At 35.8% G+C, this 19500-nt stretch overlaps 2 protein-coding genes across 8 annotated transcripts in view; one reads left to right on the forward strand and one right to left on the reverse strand.

The window, feature by feature from the left end:
* LOC123683883 (trichohyalin) overlaps window positions 1–6485 on the reverse strand; it is a 33270-nt gene extending 26785 nt beyond the window's left edge. The window contains exons 1-2 of the mRNA XM_045622866.1: window positions 5974–6485; window positions 5584–5765 (exon numbers count right to left, since the gene is read on the reverse strand). Coding sequence (XP_045478822.1) covers window positions 5584–5605 — 22 coding nt within the window. The 5' untranslated portion in view covers window positions 5606–5765; window positions 5974–6485. The remainder of the gene's footprint in view (window positions 1–5583; window positions 5766–5973) is intronic.
* Window positions 1–19500, forward strand: part of LOC123683881 (protein PALS1) — a 74732-nt gene that overhangs the window by 10832 nt on the left and 44400 nt on the right. For 4 of the 7 annotated variants that reach the window (XM_045622856.1, XM_045622857.1, XM_045622859.1 and 1 more), the window contains 2 exons: window positions 11693–11832; window positions 14827–15320. In XM_045622856.1, coding sequence (XP_045478812.1) covers window positions 11693–11832; window positions 14827–15320 — 634 coding nt within the window. Of the gene's footprint in view, window positions 1–6872; window positions 6892–7177; window positions 7327–7843; window positions 8142–11692; window positions 11833–14826; window positions 15321–19500 lie in introns of those variants that run through there. The other 3 variants (XM_045622863.1, XM_045622861.1, XM_045622858.1) reach the window with 3 other exon arrangements.

Consider the following 19500-nt stretch of genomic DNA (forward strand, 5'->3'; position numbering starts at 1 on the left):
AAAAACTGACTGTTTGGTGCGCTTTATGGGCTGGTGGAATCATTGGTCCGTACTTCTTCAAAAACGATGATGGCCAGAACGTTACAGTCAATGGTGATCGGTATAGAGCCATGATTACTAACTTTTTCATTCCTGAATTGAACAACCATGATGTCCAGGAGCTGTGGTTCTAACAAGACTGAGCAACATGTCACACAGTTCGTGCCACAATCGATTTATTTCACGTTTTGGACCTGTGAATTGGCCACCAAGATCTTGTGATTTAACACCGCTAGACTACTTTCTGTGGGACTATGTTAAGTCATTGGTCTATGCGGATAAGCCACAAACCCTTGACCATTTGGAAGACAACATTCGACGTATTATTGCCGATATACGGCCACAAATGTTGGAAAAAGTCATCGAAAATTGGACGTCCAGATTGGACTACATCCGAGCCAGCCGTGGCGGTCATATGCCAGAAATCATATTTAAAATGTAATGCGACAAGATTATCTTGCGGATGAATAAAATTCATGTCAATTGAATAATCCATCGTTGTTTTATTGCAATTTAAAGTTCTATAGCTCTAAAAAAAACACCCTTTATATGGCATTCAAAATTAGAGCTGGTTTCAGTTGTTTTCGACTTCATTTGCATCCGCTGTACTCATGTTTACCAACGTTTATATAAAATATTGATTCAACGAGAATCTGAATGAATCATAATTAATATTCAGGTATACAATGAATGCTTGGAATAGAATCTTGAAATTTGTGCGCAGTAAAAGTATTGTTTTGACACTCTGGCAGCAACGACAGAATAAATAATAAATTAATTATATCGAACTATTTTCAGAACTCGATATTACATCATTAGACGTCTGAAAACGTAAAAAAATTCCTGAATAATGAACGGAATCCATCGGCAACATTATTTCATTAATGTAACGATGATTTTGATGATGGTGTCCTCTTTCTGTACAAACCGGCTTTCGTTTCACCTTCGGAGTGTTTTTCTTGGTACGAGCCGTCATCGATTCATAAACACACAAAATGATCATGAAACCTCAAGGAGAAAAATAATCTTCCACACCGAAGGATGGGATGTGTTGTACATTTTTAAATAGTTTATGATTCATAGCGTGTTATTCTATTTGCGTGTAGCTTTGGAAAACTTATTGCATTAGCTTATTGTTCGACGCAGTTATTGTTTAAGACCTGCTTGTAATGATAATCTAGAATACCATTTGCATATTTGAGAATATCAATATTCAATGAGCACAATTAGGTATTGCTTGGAGGAGGGGGGAATTAAACTTGAGAAGTTTCAGGTGTTCTCGATTAAAAAATATCCTTTTTTATTCCTCTTCTAGGAATGTTAAGCCATAACTTTTATTTGTGGTACGTGCAATTTCAAAATTATGGTTAAAGGATTATCCTAATTCCAATAAAAGATTGGAATATGTAGAATTATTCTTGGTGTTGAGCTAATTGTTGAACAAGCCAATTGAAAAGTCCCCGGTCTACCATAGTAAAACACATTTTTCTTGGCAAAATTCGATTTTTTTATTCAACATAGTTGCCTTCGAGGGCGATACAGCGATTATAGCGATCTTCCAACTTTTCGATACCATTTTTCTAGTACGATTTGTCTTTCGCTTCAAAATAAACCTCAGTTTCGGCTATTACTTTTTCATTGGCGCTAAATCTCTTTCCAGCGAGCATTCTTCTGAGGTCTGAGAACAGGAAAAAGTCGCTGAGGGCCAGATCTGGTGAATACGGTGGATGCAGAAGCAATTCGAAGCCCAATTCATGCAATTTTGCAATTGTTTTCATTAATTTGTGACACGGCGCATTGGATTGATGAAACAGCACCTTTTTTTTCTTCAAATGGGACTGTTTTTCGAAGATTCCAACCTTGGAACGCTCCAATAACGCTATATAATAATCGCTGTTCATGATCTGGCCCTTTTGGAGGTAATCAATGAATATTATACCTTGCGCATCCCAGAATACTGATGCCATAACCTTGCCAGCTGACTGTTGCCCCTTTCCACGTTTTGGAGTTGGTTCTCCGTATGCAGTCTACTCAGCTGACTATCGATTGGACTCCGGAGTGAAATGATGAAGCCATGTTTCAAACATATTGACGCAAAAATTCAGGTTTATTGCACTTAAACAGCTTCAAACACTGCTCAGAATCATTAACAAGTTTTTGCTTTTGATCGATTCTGATCACGTTCAGATGATATCTTCACATAAAAGAAATCAAACTTCAACATCCTGTATCTCAAATTTAGGAATATTCTTTATGTTGAAAGAAAACCATATCAAGGAGAACAGATTGAAGAAAGTCAAATAACAAGGAATTTCTCTTCTTTCAGGAAGTGACAATGTGAATTTCCCTAATAAACATTGATAGTGTATCAACTTTCCACTCATTTCCCTTGTTTAACAGCGATGTGTTGCTTTTTCATGTATTTGAACATCTTGACAAGCACGTTGTATATGGTTTTTATAATATAGGGGTTGTTACACCCCTCAGGAAGTGAATGTGGGGATTACTATAATGATTCATAGTTCCACTGTTGGAACACTTGCAGGTGCATAAAATGCACATATGTATGAATTTCATGATTTTGTTTTTCATACTAAAGGGTGTTTTTTTTAGAGCTATAGAACTTTAAATTGCAATAAAACAACGATGGATTATTCGATTGACATGAATTTTATTTATCCGCAAGATAATCTTGTGGCATTACATTTTAAATATGATTTCTGGCATATGACCGCCACGGCTGGCTCGGATGTAGTCCAATCTGGACGTCCAATTTTCGATGACTTTTTCCAACATTTGTGGCCGTATAACACGGGCGAATGTTGTCTTCCAAATGGTCAAGGGTTTGTGGCTTATCCGCATAGACCAATGACTTTACATAGCCCCACAGAAAGTAGTCGAGCGGTGTTAAATCACAAGATCTTGTAGGCCAAGTCACAGGTCCAAAACGTGAAATTAGGCGGTCACCAAACGTGTCTTTCAATACATCTATTGTGGCACGAGATGTGTGACATGTTTCGCCGTCTTGTTGGAAGCACAGCTCCTGGACATCATGGTTGTTCAATTCAGGAATGAAAAAGTTAGTAATCATGGCTCTATACCGATCACCATTGACTGTAACGTTCTGGCCATCATCGTTTTTGAAGAAGTACGGACCAATGATTCCACCAGCCCATAAAGCGCACCAAACAGTCAGTTTTTCTGGATCTAACGGTGTTTCGACATACACTTGAGGATAAGCTTCACTTCAAATGCGGCAGTTTTGTTTGTTGACGTAGCCATTCAACCAGAAGTGCGCTTCAACGCTAAACAAAATAAAATGGACGTAGTGCGCGATACATATTCCGCACAGAACCATTATTTTCGAAATGAAATTGCACTATTTGCTAGCGTTGTTCAGGCGTGAGTCTATTCATGATGAATTGCCAAACCAAACTAAGAATAAATCACTGACAGCTGTTAAATCGGTCGCCATCTTGAACAGTAATGCCAACTTAAAATTATATATGTACCTCGAAAAAAAACACCCTTCATATCTAATATATTTTCAATTTTCTTTTAGTGAATTTCGTTGATACACTTGGCAAGATTTCAAAAATGTACACAATCTGATCACAGTTTCTTTTCTGAAAAGAGTTTTTCCAAAAATATATATACCTACAGAATGTTCCTTAATTGGGGGTACAAAAGAAAATAAGAGATTCATAGGATAATCAAAAAAAAGTCCTAAACATTGCTCAATCTTTCGAAGGAATAAAAATGATTTTATTGATGATATAAATTCCTCAATATAAAACTCAAAGAATATCGTTGACAAAGTATTGTGAAATATATAATTAGCATAAAATTATTAATCAGTATTCGCCTAGTTTATTCTGGGAATATAAAAGCTAATAATTCAACATTTCACGATATCGTTTCATTGTTCTACCAGTGATATGACTAATTGTTTTCCGATTCGAATTGATAAAAGGTATCTGAATTTGAGTTACTCAAACAAAAAACCCCATCATTTTCTGTGTACTCTATTTACTGTTATCTGAAAATATGCCCACTGTATTAATGAAGCATTGGTGTTTTATACATCTAGATATGATAGGCATATGATTGAGGAAACGCAATAAAATGGTATTTGTTCTACACATGAGAAATTTATGTGTTTTTTTTTTCGGGAATTTCTCGAATTGAATATCATCTTATTAGGCCAATTGAAAAGTCCCCGGTCTGATGCACAGGTGCAATAAACCTGAATTTTTGTGTCGATATGTGCCAATCGATGAAACATGACTCCATCATTTCACTCCGGAGTCCAATCGACAGTCAGCTGAGTGGACTGCACACGATGAACCGAATCCAAAGCGAGGAAAAACACAACAGTCAGCTGGCAAGGTTATGGCATCAGTATTCTGGGATGTGCAAGGTATTATATTCATTGATTACCTCCAAAACGCCAGACCATCAACAGCGATTATTATATAGCGTTATTGGATCGTTTGACGGATGAAATCGTTAAAAAACGGCCCCATTTGAAGAAAAAAAGGTGCTGTTTCATCAAAACAATGCGCCGTGTCACAAATAAATGAAAACAAAGGCAAAATTGAATAAATTGGGCTTCGAATTGCTTCTACATCCACCGTATTTGCCAGATCTGGCCCCCAGCGACTTTTTCCTGTTCTCAGACTTCAAAAGAATGCTCGCTGGAAAGAAATTTAGCGCCAATCAAGAAGTAATCGCCGAAAGTGAGGCCTATTTTGAAGCGAAAGACAAATCAAACTACAAAAATGGTATCGAAAAGTTGTAGGATCGCTATAATCACTGTATCGCCCTCGAAGGCAACTATGTTGAATAGTAAAATCGAATTTTGCCAAAAAAATTTACTACTACCCGGTCTACTATGGTAGACCGGGGACTTTTCAATTGGCCTGTTATATCATTGCCATATTTTTGGTGTCCCAAATTCTATACTATGAGGAAAAATCTTCAAGGACTCCCGATCTCTTTTTTCGAAATACTAAGTTCATGAAGATCTTTTCTGCAAGTCTTTCTTTAGATGTTCTCAGTGAGTATCGAATTTGGGACACCCTATACTTATGAATCATTCAATCCCAAGGATATTCTCTTTTTGTGATTAGGAAATATACCTATCTCGAAACAATAGAAGACAAATTTCTTTGAAATCTCGATATACCGTCTTTTCCAAGAATTTCTATGAACAAAAAAACCTTGAGAACTTATAGAATTATCGAAATGCCGTCTTCATTTTAATGCAGTAATGCGAAGAATGTCACTTGTTTTTATATCCCATTATAATTCATACGCGATTGTCAATAAAAGAAAGCAATAACAATTTTAAAAATGTTGTTTATAATTGCAATCATAATAATCGAACTAATGATTTTTGATTTGGCATTTCATTTGTGAGATTGACGAAATTTTCGATTTAATAATTCTTGTAGGTAATAATTATGTAACATTCCATGCATTCGTAGAATGGTAATCACGGTGTAAAGAGAAAATGAAGAATGATTATTGAAAAAGTCTTACCCAATATTCCTAACGGTTCCATCCAGCTGAACTGGTTTCGAGTCGTCCAATTCTTATACTGAACTCGACTTGACCGACTTCTCAAATGTGGAATTCATCAATTGGTTCTTCAAAAGCAGAAAGGTTTTTAGGTTATGCATATTTTCGTGAGAAACTTCATCATTCCTTTCATTGGGTAGGTACTATAGAGAGAAAATATAAAAATAACATGAATACGATGAAATGCTGATAAAAAATTAGCAGTTCTGCTATTCTTTCGATTACCTGAAAAAGGCCCTGAACTTTATAGAGAAGAATTGAAAAAAAAACTTCAAAAGTGATAGCTGCGCAGATAGAGACATATTCAAAATGAAACCACTCATTTGAAAACCCTGAATACCATTTACTTACAATGTATGTATTTTGAACAAGAATTTTGATGAAGAATTTGAGGTCAAAATCAATTATTTCCGTCCAGCCTGGTAAATACGATAGTTTTCAAACGTAATATGCAAGAGATCTTTCATCTTCTTGGTCTAGCATGATTTGTTTCGTGAGTTTGTGGAGTTTTCAGATATTTCTAGAATTTGCATCGATAATTTCTTGCAATGTTTGCTGGATCAGGTTTTATTCAATCAGAATCACTATAAGATTTCATGGACTCCTTCGGAAAATACAATTTTATAACGTTCTTCAACAATTCATAATCGGAATAAAGTATTGAAAATCAGAGACAACTTGTCTATGGTTTTCAAGACAAGGTATGTGATCAATGATCACATCGATCAATCACAGAACAGACCTAAATTGTTTTCTTACACGGTATAAAATTAATTGACAATTATCAACACAGTTATTACAAAACTTTCATTTGCGATGGAATGCAAAAAGTGTATTCTTTGTTGGTTGTCTACAAAAATTGAGTCGGCAAATATTGTTTCGTACTCGAAAGAATTCGAATATTTTTTTTGTTGTTTCAATTCGAATGGGTTTGATATATATGACCTTTTCATTTTTTGATATTTTTTTATTGGGCACATTTTTATATATCAGGCCAACGAGTTGCGTTCACTATATGTTTTGAGATACGCATGTGCTTAAGAGTTAAAACGCACATGTAAGAACACAGTATGAATCGAACCGCTCTCGTAAATATCGCTTTTTCCGCATGTGTTTCAAGTTTTCGTTGATTTCACAAAAATCTCTACAAAAACGCTTTTGGATACTTTTGTGCTGTTATCAAATAGCCAAAGTCGCACAGGAACAACTCGCAGTGACATTGACCCTTAGAAGAAGGGCCCTTCAAGAAGCAGCACCATCAATCACAAGGTAAGTGAGTGTGATTCGTTGGTCATTTCTTTCTATTTCATCTATAATTGAAATTTTAATAGCTACATTGTGAAGGGTCATATATCTCGCAATATTCACGTCTAATTTTGGAAGGAAAAAAGGACATCAGTCCATTTAACATCTCTCCGGCAAATTTAAATATTCAACAATTAAAGATGAATAAAATCTGAGCTTTTAACAAATATCGTATCACAGGTTGGCTATGAAATGTGTTTTGATTCCAAGTTGATTCGAATTTGTTAGAACATGTTGGGGATAATATTCGCTAACTGAAAATGAAGTATGCTCCCTTTTTCTATGTTTATTAGAGTAGACTGGAATAAAATAAGAGATTTGAAACAAAGTGATAATAATACCATACAAGGAATGTTTTAAGAGATGAACGAAGCAAACCTTGTGATTTTAGAAGCAAAAGTGAGTATTTTTGTACGTATATTCTTGCAATCACTGCATTTATGTTAACGGTGACAGTGTTTAGAGGTATATTTGGGTTGAATTAGTACTTTTTGAACATGACAGAGAAATAGTATTTGGGTGAACTTATTGTTGTCTTTACTGCAAATTATTTAGTGTCAGATGAATGATTAGGACATATTGAAATATTTTTTGTGGGAACGATTGTAACAATTGTGTAACAATGTACCTATTCAATTTTATTGATGTACATAATATAGTTTTAAATGGTTGGCTATACTATAGTTACTCGTAAATATAAATGAAATAGTTGAAATATTATCCGTGGAAAGATTTTTTTACCCAAATTCTAAAAATTTTCTTGCATTAAGCTAAGATGCATAGACAACCTAGAACATAGAAAACATAGGTTTCTATGCATCTTTCATTAAGCACAATAAATTCAGTGCTCGATTCGATAAAGTCAATGCTATTTACAATAAGAGCTGAATTATTTCAAGCCTATCATACTCTGAGCAAATAACCAATTGAAAATGTGGGTAAATATGAGCGGAGTAAATGCAATACTGGTTGAGAAGAATCCTTCATTGAGATATTCATTATTTGGCGAGCATTAAGAAGCAGAAAATCAATTAACATTGAAGATAACAGCAACGATATGCACAAGCGAGTTGTCGAACGTAAAGAAGTGGGTCATTAATGATTCGGAATGGCCTCAGCTATCTGGATGCATGTGAGAAGGTGAATCGATGTAAATGGTTGGAACAACAAGGAAATGAGTTCGTATTTTGGATCTGTTCTTGCACAACTTATGGGCGAGTAGTTTCTTAATTGGCTATCTGCAGCCGAAACCTTAACTCGGATTATGCTTACTCTGAATGGAGTATCCATGCGATGAATTTTTTTTTTTTTGGCTGAATAGCCTTTTGTAGGTCGACATAAAGGCTTCATTAGAATAATGAAGAGTTTGACAACTTAAAATTAATGAAGCATGAATTTTCATTCGGATATCTGTACTAATGATCTCGGGGTTTGAATCTCACCGCAGGAAATTCATTAAAAAAATTTTTACATTGATAATTTTATATTTTTTCTACACGTGTCGAGATTTTTTGCGATGAGGCAATACTGAATAAAAGTGCATAATTTGTTATGTTTTTGGTTTATTATTTTCAATACTGAACCTTAGGAATCGTTCGATGAAGGGAATTTTGATCATCAAGTGAAATTTCCGTATTTTACTTTTAGAAATGTATAAAATTCAAATTTTGAATGAAAAACCGAAAATTTTAAGCAATTTTTATATTCGCGGCTGTATGTCCTCGATAATTTCAAGAAGTTCATTTTCAAAAGGTCTTGAATCGATTGTGGAGCATTGGCATATAAAGGGTGTTTTTTTAGAGCTATAGAACTTTAAATTGCAATAAAACAACGATGGATTATTCGACTGACATGAATTTTATTTATCCGCAAGATAATCTTGTGGCATTACATTTTAAATATGATTTCTGGCATATGACCGCCACGGCTGGCTCGGATGTAGTCCAATCTGGACGTCCAATTTTCGATTACTTTTTCCAACATTTGTGGCCGTATATCGGCAATAACACGGAAATGTTGTCTTACAAATGGTCAAGGGTTTGTGGCTTATCCGCATAGACCAATGACTTAACATAGCCCCACAGAAAGTAGTCTAGCGGTGTTAAATCACTAGATCTTGGAGGCCAATTCACAGGTCCCAAAACGTGAAATTAGGCGGTGACCAAACGTGTCTTTCAATAAATCGATTGTGGCACGAGCTGTGTGACATGTTGCGCCGTCTTGTTGGAACCACAGCTCCTAGACATCATGGTTGTTCAATTCAGGAATGAAAAAGTTAGTTATCATGGCTCTATACCGATCACCATTGACTGTAACGTTCTGGCCATAATCGTTTTTGAAGAAGTACGGACCAATGATTCCACCAGCCCATAAAGCGTACCAAACAGTCAGTTTTTCTAGATGTAACGGTGTTTCGACATACACTTGAGTATTAGCTTCACTCCAAATGCGGTAGTTTTGTTTGTTGACGTAGCCATTCAACCAGAAGTGCGCTTCATCGCTAAATAAAATTCGCTTATGAAAATCGGGAACAACGGCAATCTCATCTACGCCTAACTTGATGATCGTTTGTCTATTCATGATGAATTGCCAAACCAAACTGAGAATAAATCACTCGACAGCAGTTAAATCGGTTGCCATCTTGAACACCTTGAATACCTTATCTTTTACGTGGTCCCAAAAAATAGTCTAAAGGTGTTGACTGCAAAGTTTTCACCATTTTGTAGTTAATTTTAACAACTTCAATGCATTGTTGAAGCGTATATAGTTCCATTTTTAGTAATGGCATATTCTGATACCAAATTTCACGTGAATACCATTTTTTTTTCCTCGAAACACTCCTAAGGTTAACTATTGAAAATGATGAACCGAAAGGCAGATTCTAGGAGCACACAAAAATCATACAGGATGTTTTTAAACACAGTTACTACATCCACAAGAAATCCGGAACATGTATTGGCGGTCGCTGACCCAGAGCGTAGTCGACAATCCTAAACTTGTTAGAACAGCTAACTGTAACAGTCTCGCCCTTTTTGGTCGGTCATTCAGATATGATAACATGCAGTATTTCAGTTCACCAATGATAGCAAATGAAAGGTTTTCCAATAAGAGGTTTCATTTTGATATTAAAAAAAATTAGTATATTTTGAGAGGTATCATTGGATTTTCATTTCACTGTAAAGAGGAAACTATGTCATTGATGATGGGAAAATACACTGCGCAAAAAAATTAACGCACATTATGGAAATCTCAAATTTATTCTACAACTGAAGGTGTTCTCAATGATAATTATTTTTATCAGAATTATGCATGCATATGTTATCCACTTTCAACGTTTTTCTTCAATACAGATGTTTTTTTCCCAGCAGGAATAAAAATAGATGAGATTATCAGATTTTGAATGTATTGGCTCCATTCTGAAATCAGTTGTTCTAAATCAATTCTAGTGATCAATAGTTTTTCTTTCGTTTGATTTTCTACACTCGATCGCTATGCAACGCGAAACACGCAATTTGACCCAAGAGGAATGTGCCCAAGCGGTAGTTTTGCGAGAAGAAGGGTGGACATACAAAAGAATTGCAGAAAGGTTTGGAGTTTCCCATACAAGTGTGTCCAGAATGTTGCAGTGATTCAGGGAAACAGGTATGAATGTCCCAGCTCTTACCCCAGCCCATCGAAGGGCGCATTTGGATTTTGCGAGAGAACATATCCATTGGGAAGAGGCTGATTGGGAAAGAGTTCTCTTCACAGATGAGTCTAAATTCTGCATCTACCATTGTGATCGACGTTCCCTTGTATACAGACGTCCACATGAAAGATATGCTCAGTGCAATTTCCTGAATACTACTGGTTTCAGGGGAGGATCGATTATGGTATGGGGTGGAATATCTTTGACTGCTCGCACAGACCTAGTGGTCGTTGATAATGGAGCTGTGAATGCTGATAGGTATATAAGGAACATTCTTGAAGAGCATGTAGTGCCATTTGCCCCATACATTGGTGAAAATTTCATTTTTATGGACGATAATGCCAGACCCCATCGTGCGCGTTCAGGAGTACCTTGGAGAGGTTGAAGTCTCTCGAATGGAATGGCCAGCAAGAAGTCCAGATCTCAATCCGATTGAGCAGGTTTGGGACAACCTCAATAGAAGGCTGAGAAGTTCAGAAAATCATCCAGCTACTCTTAATGACTTAGGAATCCAACTCAGAGAAATCTGGGAAGGATTAGATCAGAACATTTTAAGATCACTCATTTTGAGTATGAACCGTCGTTGGCGAGCTGTAATTAACGCAAGGGGTGTAAATAGTAGTAAGTATTAAATCACTTATCAGCATTCCAGTATTTTGAAAATTGTTTATTTCTCTTCTTTCACATAAGATTCGGTGAAATCCTGAATTTTTCTTCCATTTAATGTTTGTTTCGTTCAGAACCTTCCCGAGAGAACATAAAAAATAAGTTATAAATTCAATGTAGAGTTAACTTTCATTAAAATTGAGATTTTCAGAATGTGCGTTAATTTTTTTGCGCAGTGTATATCAGCCAAACGACCGCAGTATTAACATATCTTCCACGTGGTCCTAAAAAAAAAAGTCTAAAGGTGCTAAATCACAAGATCTCGGTGGCCAAGTGTGATCACCTCTTCGATTAATACCGATTAGAAAACTTTTCTTGCAACGCAACGGTTGGACTTTACTGAAATTTTGATCAGTTGTTAGCCAACCCTAAGAGACATGTATTTCGTATTTATATATTTCTTTCTTCCAGCTTTGGACCTAGACCTGTGCTCAAGCAACGTGCAAGATGCCTTCGTCATTGCAGTCGAGCAACAAGCCAGAGAACGTCTTCAGAGGCTCTCAGCTCTCAAACGAATTACGCCTGTGGATATGACAAAACTTTCGAAAGAGGTATGGAAAAAAAGTGAAATAATAAATGTTAACTAAGTTAATTTTTCGACAAAAATTTTTCAGGTGAGATCGAAATTCGGCTAATCAGAGATCGTAAAATTATGGCATCGCTCACCGATTCTTCGTAGAGCTCCCGGTTTTGGGGGAATTTGAACTCGAAAGGACCCCGCACGTTTAGTAGGGAAAATGGCTTTCCGTGAATTTGGCTGAATTTTTGATATGTTGTAGTTCTTGATGAACTGATCAGAAAAGTCCTCAGCCATAAAGCTCAAAAATGGACAGTTTTCGAGATATGGAGCTTTGAAAATGGATTTTTTGCAATTTTCGGGGTTTTTGCTCATCAATCAGGGAACTCTCATTTCTGGTTTTTATGCAATTTGGATGTTCGGCGGCCAGAACCCGACTGAGAAATGATCTTCCTTGGTTATATTAGGCACTGCCATTGATAATTTTTTATACACTGCTCCACATTGGCTATGAAATGAGATACAAAATCCAAGATCTTCCATACATCTTTCCATGCCACAAGATGACGCCAGAATAATTCACATGATCGAGAAACGACATATTGTGAGATTTTTTTAAGATTTTTTTAATAACTGAATCCTCATATATCTTATGTCCAATAATATCAAATATGTTAGCCGAAATGTTCATAACCAGGCATCGCGAGCTGTAATGGGGGAAAATGGGAAAATCATTATCATATATCCTCAGGGATAACAATTGTGATCACTATTGATGTCATTTACATATGATATGTGATTTGTTTCTCACAAATCTCGATAATCAGACAATGGGGTGCCAAGACATTTTCCTCAGAATGTCTCGAAATTGATGATAGCATCTCACAGACAAACGAATCCGTGAAAATGTCTGCAGTTTTGATACAATATAGTACTATCCTGGTAGAATATAGAAATCCAAGTGTTGGAAGCAAACTATGAATGGAACTTCCGATATTAACCCACAAATTCTTGAAAATATTTTTTTTTCTATGAACTTTTTGAACTTCACACATACGAATGAATACAATCTAATAATATGATCGTTGGCAAAATGAATGAGTAGATCAATCAAAAACAATATAATAATGAGAGTAACATTCATAATAATAATAACAATAATGATAATAAACAAAAAACTTTTAAAATTATATTAGCAATCGCAAGAAATCATTTAGAATATTATGAATCGAATCGGGGGCAAAATTAATGATTTGATAACATAAAACTATATCAACGAACGTAACACAATCACAAATCATATTATTAGATAGTATTCATTCGTATGTGTGAAGTTCAAAAAGTTCGTAAAAAAAAAAAATATTTTCAAGAATTTGTGGGTTAATATCGGAAGTTCCATTCATAGTTTGCTTCCAACACTTGGGTTTCTATATTCTACCAGGATAGTACTATATTGTATCAAAACTGCAGACATTTTCACGGATTCGTTTGTCTGTGAGATGCTATCATCAATTTCGAGACATTCTGAGGGAAATGTCTTGGCACCCCATTGTCTGATTATCGAGATTTGTGAGAAACAAATCACATATCATATGTAAATGACATCAATAGTGATCACAATTGTTATCCCTGAGGATATATGATAATGATTTTCCCATTTTCCCCCATTACAGCTCGCGATGCCTGGTTATGAACATTTCGGCTAACATATTTGATATTATTGGACATAAGATATATGAGGATTCAGTTATTAAAAAAATCTTAAAAAAATCTCACAATATGTCGTTTCTCGATCATGTGAATTATTCTGGCGTCATCTTGTGGCATGGAAAGATGTATGGAAGATCTTGGATTTTGTATCTCATTTCATAGCCAATGTGGAGCAGTGTATAAAAAATTATCAATGGCAGTGCCTAATATAACCAAGGAAGATCATTTCTCAGTCGGGTTCTGGCCGCCGAACATCCAAATTGCATAAAAACCAGAAATGAGAGTTCCCTGATTGATGAGCAAAAACCCCGAAAATTGCAAAAAATCCATTTTCAAAGCTCCATATCTCGAAAACTGTCCATTTTTGAGCTTTATGGCTGAGGACTTTTCTGATCAGTTCATCAAGAACTACAACATATCAAAAATTCAGCCAAATTCACGGAAAGCCATTTTCCCTACTAAACGTGCGGGGTCCTTTGGGACAAAATTGAATTTGCCTCTAAAAATCGTTATATCTCCTGAATTATTCGTCACAGACCCCTCAAACTTCAAGTTCCGCTCTAAAACATAGTGAGGTTTCAAGGTCGTAGCTCACGTCCAAAAGAAGTTGCAGCCTCGGAAATATCATCAATTTTTTTCTCGAAAATTTCAGTTTTTTACCTATAATTTCTGAAATAATGTACTAATCGCCCAAGTGCAAGCATTTTCGTGATCTACATAGTCGAGTCAATCAATAAAATGGTACAATAGTCTCATGAAGGAATTTTTATTTTTTTTTCAATTTTCTAAGGGAAAATTTTACGAAAATTTTTTGAAGATGGTGGCGTTTGTAAAAAATCCTTGGCCATTTTGTCCAATTTTGGAAATATATTCCTGAAGCTTTCAAATACTACTAATAGATTTCAAAGAAATTTGAGAAAACTACTTATAAAGTCACATTGGCCAAATACTTCAGTCTCTCGGCGCTCGAGGAATCCCCTTATTCAGTTTAAGCACACAGGAGAATGCAGAAATATATGCCTAGCGATGCGTGCGTATCAAGCTCAACCAATATTAAGAAGCTTGATATGAAGTCAATCAAAAAAATATCTAAAATCAAGTTAAGTCAAGCTCAAGTATGTAATTTTTCAGGAGCTTGATGTTCAAGTCAAGTGGTTGGTTAAAATGTCCAGCTACTTGGCTTGATGAATCTCTAACCCTTGCCTATTCCACAGAAATGTTCCGCGCTCCTTTACTGCTTTAGCGGGGCCCTTAACCTAATGTCTGGTAGAACTCTCTCTGATTTCTCATCACCACTGACTTCTCCCTTCTCCCACAGTTGAATCAGCAGACGAATTCATCGGCCAGCGAAGATCTCAACGGTTTCATCCAGAACACCCCAATCTACGTCACTTCCCTAGCGTCCACAGAAAATACAAACAACAACTCCACCGGAAACAGGTCGGAAGGCGGCGCGAACGCATCCCTGCCGACGGAGACCAAAGAGGTGACCCTCAACGCCACCAATCAGCTTCCCAACTGCAGCGCGGAAGAAAAAAGTGACTTAAAATCCGGCAACAGTGCGAGCCAAGTCGCGAACCAAGTGCCGAACGACGTGCGCGTGTTAAATCTGAGTGATAGCCAGGCCGAACCTGCGTCCGAACCTGCGCAGCAGCAAGAAGGACGAAGGCTGCAGGACAGGAGAGTGTCCTCTCCGTTCCAGAATGGACGCACGGAGTTGCTGATAGGCGCAGAAGATAATAAGTTGAAAACGACCGCTGTTATCGAGAGCAATAACAACAATAATAAACTAGGAGTCGACGGAGAACTGAGGTGAGTTGTGATTTTATTCGGTGCTCGTCGGGATCGGTTAACCTTGAAGTTTTGGCGAGTATGTAGTTTTCTGCCGATGGTTTAGTGCGCCATCTGTTGGGGAATAGCGGTATTTCACCCCGGAATTGCTAGTGATGGAATCTTCAGCTAGACCACTCAGTGGTTCCTGCGTTATACACCCCACACCTAAATAGAGGAGCTTGGCTACTTTGATAATGGAATGTACAGTGCATCCCATTTTGGGTGAGACTGCCAGGTTACTCGCTTGTTATTTAAGATAGAGCCTTGCGGTTTTCACGTTCCTGTCCTACTTTTTCGTGAAACTCAAGTTGGTCTAATCAGATTTTGCACAACTGTTTCCGTTCAAGAGATACAGGGTGATTTTGGAAATTGATACTTTTCGGACCCCTTCTTTATCTCCGAAGTTATTAGAAATAATGCTGAGGTGAAAACTACGTCTGAATCAGAATTTTGCGTAGAATCCAGTGGCGTACTCAATTTTTTTTTCGGGGTATGGTTTTGAAGATTCAACACAAACCTATATTTTTTTAAATGGAACACCCTATATATCATTACCTCGTTGAATTCGTTATTTTTTTCCCTTCAAAATGATATATGATACTATATAGGTAGGATGGTCAGAAATGTTAAAAAACACTAAAACATCAAATAATGATGATTTTTTGTTAATGAGCAATGGATTTCCCATATAAAAAAAAGGTTCTATTAGATAATTTTAATTTGTGATTTTTATAAATAGTAGAGTAAGCAAACAAAGATAATACACTCATCACTAACATGAAAAACAAAACGTAGGTACCTACCTAATAGCAACAAATAAATAATACAAAAATTCATAAACATTGCATGATATCTTACAGCTTAAATTGTTCAAATTACTGTCCATTTTCCTCTAATACATAATTGACAAAACTTTTCAATTCGCCTGAGTGCATTTAATATTATAAAAGGGCGGTTTTGTAAATCCTGGAAAACTGCCTCTCTTGATGCACGAAGTTCTTCGAGACTGTTATGTCTTTTACTGTAGTATATTATATGTATTAGGGAAAATGGACAGCAATTTGAACAGTTTAATCTGTAAGATATTATGCAATGTTTATGAATTTTTTTATTATTCATTTGTTGCTATTAGGTAGGTACCTACGTTTTGTTTTTCATATTAGTGATGAGTGTATTATATTTGTTTGCTTACTCTACTATAAATAAAAATCACAAATAAAAATTATCCAATTAATCCTTTTTTTTCATATGGAAAATCCATTGCTCATTAACAAAAAATCATCATTATTTGATGTTTTAATGTTTTTTTAACATTTCTTACCATCCTACCTATATAGTATCATATATCATTTTGAAGGGAAAAAAATAACGAATTCAACGAAGTAATGTAATACATGGTGTTCCATTAAAAAATATAGGTTTGTGTTGAATCTTCAAAACCATACCCCGACAAAAAATATTGAGTACGCCACTGGATTCTACGCAAAATTCTGATTCAGATGTAGTTTTTACCTCAGCATTATTTCTAATAACTTCGGAGATAAAGGAGGGGTCCGAAAAGTATCAATTTCCAAAATCACCCTGTATCTCTTGAACGGAAACAGTTATGCAGAATCTGATTAGACCAACTTGAGTTTCACGAAAAAGTAGGACAGGAACGTGAAAACCGCAAGGCTCTATCTTAAATAACAAGCGAGAAACCTGGCTGTCTCACCCAAAATGGGATGCACAACGAAAATGACAGATTCCTTGGGTAATTTTGAGAAAAAAATCCTCTAAACATGGGCATGGTTACAGGGTGTTGAAGTTCGATTTTTAATCAGGTTTTTTCTCATAGCACCTTTCGTTCACTAGATTTTTCGCTTAAATTTGCATAGATATTTCAATCTGAAGTTTTCCAGTCATGAAAAATCATTAATTATTATTAATTAAATCATTAATTCCCAAAATCGACGAGGAACCGTCAAAGCTAGGTGTTCGTCAACACTTCTGGCTACAGCAACAATATTTTCAGTTGTTCTGGAGCAACACACACTGTTTCGTTTCTTCACATCACTAACTTTTCCACACAGCTTAAATTTTTCCACAAGTTTCACTATTACTATATTATTATTACTCTAGCTGAGCTGATTCCAAAAATGTATCACATGTTGATTCCAATTGGTACAGGGTGGACAAAATACAATAGATTTGTGTGTGCTCATAAAGTAACGCGTAACATTCTTTGTTAGTTATTATTAAGTAATTAGTTTGAATGTAACACCCTGTAGTTTGTTACATTTTTAGATTAATAAAAATGAGCTGTTTCCAAACATGTTTGGTATTTGTGGTCTAGCAGATAGAATATCAAAGAAATTATTTATTATTTTTATACATTTTATTAATCCAAAAAGTAACAAACTACAGGGTGTTACATTGAAACCAATTGCCGCTAGACAATAAGTATTTTTGATAATATTGTTAATTTAACTAATAAAGAATGTTATGCGTTACTTTATGAGCACACACAAAACAATTGTATTTTTGTCCCCCTGTACCAATTGGAATCAAGATTTGATACATTTTTGGAATCAGCTCAGCTAGAGTAATCGGAAAATTGAGACGAAATGGGGATGTTCCATTTAAAAAAATGGCGGTTACGTCATTACTCGAAAGTAATTTCACCCTGTATAATTAGTTATTATTTCGAAATACGGTGAATTAAAATCAAAAATTGACGTATTTCAGGATTATCTCTTAAAATGGTCTGTTTGGCTGAAAATGAATTTGTTCCATACTTTACGGACACAGTGTATATTGAATGAAAATAAATAAAACGATTATATAACTCGATTTTAAATGATGGGTTCCATTGATGTAACATTGTAGGTACTTAACCTGTGAAAATTGCAGCAATTTGAGATTTCAATGAACAAACGCAGAATTATCGTTCGTTCGGTAGTAACAATCCACTTACATAGTCACAAAAATCTAGACTGACGTTCATTCCTGCCAGTTATTTATCTAATGAGGTTCACCTCACCATCTAGGAGACATATGGTATTGCTATTGTGGGTTTTGAAACAACATTAACATAATACGTGCAATGCAATGCCTCATAATTATTTTCTTCTGTTGGTTATGACGAGACATTTATTTCATACATCATGTTGGAGGAAGTGCATGCTAAGAGCACATACATAGTACTGTTACGTCTGTTACAGGTTAAAGGTCAGGATTATGCCTGTCCGTTATTTAAAGTCGCTATTAATCCACATACATAAATTAAAACTGTATTCCTAATATGATCGAGTTTATGTGAAGTAGGAATGAGATAGAACGCTATCTGGGCATTTGTTACTTTTGAAGCTGTCATCTTTCGACATATGACAAGTGAAAACTACACCACTGCTAAAATGGAACGATACACACTTCTACGCATTGAAATTGTTAAAATTCGTTACAAAAATGGTGAAAACTTTTGCAGTCTCCTTTTGCAAAACTAAAGCACTTTTGGGTCGGTCGGCAATAGTGAAACTGATGGAGAAATTTGAGCTGTTGGAACAAGTTAGTGATGTGGAGAATCTAAACCGTGTGCGTCGCTGAAGAACAACTGATAATATTGATGATGTAGCCCTAAGTGTTAAGGAAAAGCTAAGTTTGCCGATTCCTTGTCAATCTTTTGAATTATTAGGCCAATTGAATAGACCCCGGTCTGATGCACAGATGGCGGTGCTAGTATTAAATCCATATGATTTTTAGTTAGTACCAACCTCTCAAACGATACGTGTCAATATTCGACAACATTCCGACCATTGGTTTGTGAGATATTGCGTTGTGAGTGTAGCTACTTTTGTTATTCGAAAAAGAGAAGAGAAAAAGAAGAATTTCGTGTGCTGATAAAATATTGCTTTTTGACGTGAAAAATACAGTTGAAGCTAAATCTTGGCTTGATGAAGATTTTCCGGGGTCTGCACCAGGAAAATCAACCATCATTGATTGGTATGCTAAGTTTAACCGTGGTGAAAGAAGCACCGAAGACGACGAACTCAGTGGACGCCCAAAAGAGGCTGTCACCGACGAAAAAATCAAAAAAGTTTACAAAATAATTCTGAATGACCGTAAAGTGAAGTAGATCGAGATAGCAGACATTGTGAAGATATCATCTGAATTTTTACAT

The sequence above is a fragment of the Harmonia axyridis genome, chromosome 7, assembly GCF_914767665.1.
Source record: "Harmonia axyridis chromosome 7, icHarAxyr1.1, whole genome shotgun sequence".
Classification (NCBI taxonomy): Eukaryota; Metazoa; Arthropoda; class Insecta; order Coleoptera; family Coccinellidae; genus Harmonia; species Harmonia axyridis.